Source organism: Chinchilla lanigera, unplaced genomic scaffold (genome assembly GCF_000276665.1).
Source record: "Chinchilla lanigera isolate Chin_1 unplaced genomic scaffold, ChiLan1.0 scaffold00090, whole genome shotgun sequence".
NCBI lineage: Eukaryota > Metazoa > Chordata > Mammalia > Rodentia > Chinchillidae > Chinchilla > Chinchilla lanigera.
Window position 1 is genome coordinate 6,231,739 of NW_004955491.1, and position 6,478 is coordinate 6,238,216.

At 54.7% G+C, this 6,478-nt stretch overlaps 1 protein-coding gene across 1 annotated transcript in view; it reads left to right on the forward strand.

Annotated features, from left to right (window-relative positions):
* Galnt11 (polypeptide N-acetylgalactosaminyltransferase 11) overlaps window positions 1–6,478 on the forward strand; it is a 20,828-nt gene that overhangs the window by 13,150 nt on the left and 1,200 nt on the right. The window contains exons 6-9 of the mRNA XM_005404844.2: window positions 1,750–2,028; window positions 2,926–3,078; window positions 4,426–4,644; window positions 5,172–5,276. Coding sequence (XP_005404901.1) covers window positions 1,750–2,028; window positions 2,926–3,078; window positions 4,426–4,644; window positions 5,172–5,276 — 756 coding nt within the window. The remainder of the gene's footprint in view (window positions 1–1,749; window positions 2,029–2,925; window positions 3,079–4,425; window positions 4,645–5,171; window positions 5,277–6,478) is intronic.

Below are 6,478 nucleotides of genomic sequence, written 5' to 3' on the forward strand. Positions count from 1 at the left end.
AAAAAAAAAAAAAAAAAAGCAGGCACCTCAGGCTTTGCCATTCATATCCCGTCCTTAACCTTCGGTTGCCAGATTGTCTTTCTGCCCGTTGCATCATCATCTTCATGGGTAGGTTTTTATTGCTGTGTTTTAAATATTTTTAATCAAACTTATAATCAGTAACAGATCATGCCATAAAGACTTCAGGGTGAGACCTGGCAGTCTTCTACCTTTTCCCACCAGGGGTTCCTGCTCTTCCTTCCCGGGCAGCCCCGGTGGGGGGCTGCTGCCCCCGATGAGATGCACAGCGTGGTCCTCGCACCGTGGTCAGTTGCTGTGCTGGCCACGTTCCTCTCCTCTAGCCGCCAGGCTCTGGGTTTGCTTAGCTCTGCCCCATGGCAGCGACGGGCAGTGGATTTTACATTCTGGCACCAGCGTGAAAACCTCTTTCTTGAGATTACGGTAGTACTGCTCGCTTTCTTTGCCCTTGTCCGTGTCCCTCTTCTTGCCTTTGGGCCAAGTCCAGATGCCATTCTGTTCCCACTGGGCCCCATCACTAGAGGGGCCGCCTCCCCTGCCCCGGTCACGAGGGCGCAGCTGGCACCCTGATCTGTGGAGTGGCCGAGGGGCTGCCACAGGCCTTTCCACAGGCCTTTCCCATGCCCCGGGCTCCTGTGGTGCGCACACCTCCCGTCATTCCCGTGTGTCACCGCAGGCTTCTGCCTGGGGCTGCTCATGCTGCTGAGGACGCTGCTCGGTGACGTCCTGTAATTCTCCCCTCTGACCGCCCCTCCGTCGCTCCGCCATGGTTGTCTCATTGACAATCGGCAGGGTCTGACTGCAAAGGCCAGGTTGGTGGGAGTTCATGATCCTCCCAAGAGCCGGGAGCGCAGGGGGCACCGCCATGCCCGCCTTCGCCATTAAAAAAGACGCAGCTCACTGTCCAGACGTCAGCCGGCTGGAATTTTTCAGCACTTTAAAGGTGTCGCTCAGGAATCGCCGGTTTCTTGTCTCAGATGCGAAGTTGGCATGGTTTACTTTCGCTTCCTTTGAAGATAATCTTTTGCACTGACGCCTTGACTTTTTTTATTTTTAGGAAATGTTTTTCAGGCAAGTATAAACATACTCTCTTTTTGATTATACCTACTTCTCTGCCAAACTCTCAATCTTGTTTTTCATCCTTAAAAAAAAAAAACACTGAGCGATTGTTTCTTTTTTCTTTGAACTTTCTGGGTGCCTGGCCATTTGTTCACTCTTCCACTTTTGCGTAAGGCAGACAGGACACAGCCCTCGCTGGGGGTTGCACTTCTCTTGCTCGGGCAGTTTGGACCGCTAAAATCGCCGGCCCTCGGTCCCGTGCAGACGAGGACCTGTGGAAGCCGGGCCTGGGTTCCGGTTGGTCCTGCCTGCTTCAGCCTGCTGCACCCCAGCCCCCAGGCTCACAGCGGCCTCAGCGCTGCTGATGTGTTGGGCCGCTCTTGTGTGCGTTCAGCTGGCACCGTCCTGGGCCACAGCACCCCCCAGCACATGCCAGGTCGTGGCAGCTGAGAACACGCTCCAGACGTTAGAAAACGTGTGCGAGGGGTCAAAGCCAGCCTGCTGAGGGCCACTGCTCGCACGCTGGGTACGACCCAGCGCGTGGGGGGCTGACCCCGGCGTGCCGGCTTTATCGGAAGGCTGTGCGGGTGGAAGGGCAGGGTCCCCTTCAGGTGGGTTCTGGCAGCGTGGCCGGCGTGCGGAAGTACTTCTGATACTTACCTGGATGTGCAGGTTACTCTTCTCTCACCAGCAATCGAGATACCTCAGTTGTGGGGCTCAATCCACCCCCTGGTATCCAGGGAACTGTTTCATTATAACCTATTTTGTGTGTTCCAGTTAGCTGAATTTTTCAAACAAGGAATGGCTGAAACAGGCATTCCTGTCCTTTCCAGGTCCCCAACGATGGCCGGAGGGCTGTTTGCCATGAACAGACAGTATTTCAGTGAGCTCGGTCAGTACGACAGCGGCATGGATATCTGGGGAGGAGAAAACCTGGAAATATCATTTCGGGTAATTCTGTGTGTTCGTTTATTTTGCGCGTAGTGAGATGTAAGTGTCATCCATGGTGGCTCTTGTCTGCGAGTCCTTTTCTCTTACTGACACATGCCCTTGGTGAATGCTGCTTTACCGTGACGTGATGGGGCGTTGCCTGTTTAGAAGCACACGCGAACAGTTGCTCTGTAACCCTCGGATGGATCGTAATGAACAGCGGGTGTAGGACATGACAGGGGGGCGGGGCCCTGAGGAGCGGTGGCAGGGCGTGCCATCGCCCACGCGCACGCCCTCACTCGGTTCCACGCTGCTCCTGCCTCCCTGCTGGTAAAAGCCAGTATTTTTCCATAATCTTTTTTCCACAATTCTTCCATAATTTTTCCATAATTCTTTCCCATAAGAACTTTAAGGTTGAGAGGGATCCAGCTGCTGTCTCTGTCAAAGATGAGGTAACGGAGCCCACCAGATGGACAGTCCCCTAACGTAATGCCATGAGCACGGGCACGGTTTAGACCAGAACGAAGGCCTTTTGAGTTTCAATCCAGTCTGTGCATTTTGTTGTGAAAAATTGCTTTTCAAAGTAAGTATGTATGTTTTTATAAGGAAGTACCTGAAACACTGAAATGAGAAGAGTGGAGCCCCCTCCGATCAAGCCCCGCGACCCGCGAGGGCAGCAGGAATGGGAACACAATTTCACATGCGGCAGCGAATAAAACCCTCTCACAGAGCTCAGTTCCCCTCAGAAAGGCGGAGCGTGTAAAATGTCGCCCCGGAGCTTCTCCTGTTGAGCTCTGTCTAGCATCTTAAAACCTCGCAGAGCGCGTGAACACGCGTTCACGATTAATCGCATGAAAATTGAGGCCCGCCCGCACCGCAGTGGGAGGCGGCAGCTAACGCGTCTCTGCTTTTGGCCAGATCTGGATGTGCGGCGGCCGGCTGTTCATCATCCCGTGCTCCCGGGTCGGACACATCTTCCGCAAGCGGCGGCCCTACGGCTCTCCCGAGGGCCAGGACACCATGACGCACAACTCGCTGCGGCTGGCGCACGTCTGGCTGGACGAGTACAAGGTGGGCGGCCGGCGCTGCCGTGGCTACGCTGGGGTGTGGGGTCAAGGACGAACAGGGGTCGCGCAGTGGTTCCGAACGCTGGGGCGTGAAGGAAGCATCGGGGCGCACGCTGTCCCCCACACCCCAGCTCTTGGCGGGCCAGCAGCGCCCGCACCTTGGCTGCTGGGTCAGAAGCGCTCCACGCGGGCTGGCACCGGCTCTCATCCCCGGAGGGTGCTGCGCCCTGCGGGACACACCTCAGGAGCAGAAAGGAAAAGCTAGTCCTGCTCACGCGTGCCAGGGTGAAGCGGTCAGCCCTGCTCAGGCCGCGCCCAGCCCGGGGCGAGCGGCTCCCCTCAGGGACTTCAGCGGCGGGCGGCCGCAGGCGCTCTAGTCAGAGGCAGAGCAAGGGGCGGAAACACCTGCTCGTGGAACTGCACCTGGCGAAATTCACCCCCGGAAGAAAATCATTCGCCCCCTGGGGCGCCATGGACCTCGTAATGAGAGACCAGTGATGTTTACAGTGTAATTTAAATTCTGGAGGGTGAGATTTGTCGGTACTTAGAACCCTGTGAGTAAGTGGGCCAGTATTTTCCTTTTTACGTTTTTTTTGTATTTTTACAGGTGTGAGTGTATTTTGACATTATTTTTTACCTAATGAGTAAGTTCTACAGGCACGTATCGTCTTCACCCTTTTTATCACCCCCCCAGGCCAGTTTTTTTCCAAATGATTGTTATAAAAGTCTTGCATGCTAGGTAAAGATCCATTCAAAACACAAGCTAGGACAGATTTTAATGCAAAAGGATGAAAATACCAATGATATTTCTTATTCCATTATGATTACACTTTAAAAACGATTTGGTGTAAAATGAGAAGCCCCGTTGAAATGCTGCTTCTGTTTGAACTACACGGTTTCTGGAGGTTGTACTTACAAATATTTGTTCAGCCGAAACAACCCAGGCCACATGTATGTAACAGCCAGGGCTAAAACATTTTGCACATGTCACTGCTACAAACTTTTATTTTGAAATGAGTTTGCTGCTGCTCTCTCGGTGAGCAAGTACTTCGCGGCTTCTGTTCTAACTGGTGCTGTGCAGTCCCGCCGTGATTTTTAAGGATATATGATGCGCTCTGAAGAGCTCCGGGAGCCCGCGTCTCAGGCGCAGCCTGTCCCACGGGCTCTGAGATACGCGGTTTTACACAGTTCGCTCTTTCTGAAACGGGATGTACTGCAGAATTCCACACGTCACACACTTGTGTGAACATTTTCCACTGGTGCTTTCTGCATCACCAAGAAAATGTTAGAATGTCCTTTAAGCCTCAAGCTCGATTGCCTGCTCACTCATTCATACCCTTCTGAAACTCAGGAACAGTACTTCTCCCTAAGACCCGACCTCAAGACCAGAAGCTACGGGAACATCAGCGAGCGCGTGGAGCTGAGGAAGAAGCTGGGCTGCCAGTCGTTCAGATGGTACCTGGACAACGTGTACCCGGAAATGCAGGTCCGGGGCCCCAACGCCAGAGCCCAGCAGCCGGCCTTCGTGCACAGAGGGCCCAAGCGCCCCCGGGTCCTGCAGCGCGGGCGGGTGAGCAGCAGCCCTGACGGAGTCCCGCGCTGGGGGTGGCGCTGAGCTGTAGTGCGTGCCTTCGAGGTGTGAGGAAGTTTCTAGATTTGACTGCCCGCTCTGTGGGGCCCGCTCCTTGGATAGAGTTGCTCAGAAAGTTTAATGCCTTTGCGCACGACCCTCTACCGGTGGCCGCTTGCACGAGCATGTGATGCGCGTCCGGCGCTCGCCCTCCGGTGCTCCCCCGTGATCGGATCGGATCGGCAGGGAGGTGGCATCCAGTCACCTGCCGCAGTTTGTACCTTTCGCTCTCATTTCCTTGATTTTATTTGAGGTTCTTGGGGTGGGATGACCCTTTCCTTCACCCCTTACGTTATAGCAGTGACTTGGTGGTTTTCGCTCGAGTTTCTGCCCGACCCTGCGCGCACGGTCGGAACCGCGAGCCGGTGGAGCAGAGCGTGCGCGTTGCTTCGCGAGCTGCCCGCACTCGTACTTCCGACCTCAGCCGCCTTCGTGTGCAGAGTGCTCAAGAGCTCCCTCTTTTACAGCTCTATCACTTTCAGACCAACAAATGTCTGGTGGCCCAGGGCCGCCCGAGCCAGAAGGGAGGCCTCGTGGTGCTCAAGGCCTGCGACTACGGAGACCCCGCTCAGGTGAGCCGTCCTCAGCAGGGCCGTAGGCCTGCGGGCATCCGCGGGATCAGCCGTCGGACTTCTCGAAGCTGGGAGTGATTGTCGCGCCATCTTGGGCGGCTGCTTCTGTCGTCTTCTGTGTTTCCTGCCCCTGCTCACTGTATGTCACAGCAGCACTGGAGTTACCGAAGCCGCTGGGCAGGCTTCCCAGGGTTACACGCACTGGGTGGTGACTTAGGCTGTGAGGTTAAAGGACGTGGGCCCCCTGGGATTAGAACTTTTAAATCTGTGCGAGGTGAACCAAAGTATCTCTCATAGTCGTCTTTTTTGTTGTTGTTTTTGTTTTTCTTCCAGTACCAGGAATCGAACTCACGACCTTGCGCTTGCCAGGCACACACTTTTGCCACTGAGCTAAATCCCCAGCCCCTCTCTCTAGTCTTCTCTCAAGTCAGAGTTCCTTAACTGATTCTTCTGGTTCATCAGAGGAAACCCCAGTAGCATTTTTAGTTCATTTTTTTAGTCAGAGTAGATCTGTCTCTTCAGTACTAAAGTGGCCTGAAAGTAACATTTGTATGAAATAGCGTAAGCTAGCAGTGATGTAAGGTGTTTTGTTTCAAAACTAAAAATGTGAGGCCGGGCGTGGTGGCGCATGCCTGTAATCCCAGCACTCGGGAGGCTGAGGCACGAGGGTGGCTGCGAGTTCGAGGCCAGCCTGGACTACTATAAAGTGAGTTCAAGGCCAGCTTAAACTGTGTAGTGAAACCCTGTCTCAAAAAGACCAAAACAAAAACAGAAAAGGCAAACTGAAATGCTTAGGGCATGGCCTGAGTCATTCTTAGTTTTATGTGAGTGGGGCACTGGTATCAGGAATAAAAAAGCTCCCGGGCTCTTTGGTAAAGAGTGTACTTTGAAGTGACCTAGGACGTGTTTTATTTCAAAGAGGGTTCACACACAGTACTGAGGGTGGGATCTGCGTACTGGAACACGGTTTAAAACGTGAAGCCGTTTCTGGGTAGGAAAAGTGGCAGTGTGGGGGCGCTGGGCACCAGAGCGCAGTGACGTTGCAGGGATGGGGTCCCAGCGGGGTCCCAGCTGGCCCTGAGGCGGGAGGTGGGCGCTCACCCGCGACACTAACCCGCGGGACAGGCGGGCTGCGGGACGCCAGCGTCACGGGAGCCGTCCCTGAGCGCGCGCGGCTCCAGCAGGGCGCCCGGGGCAGCGGG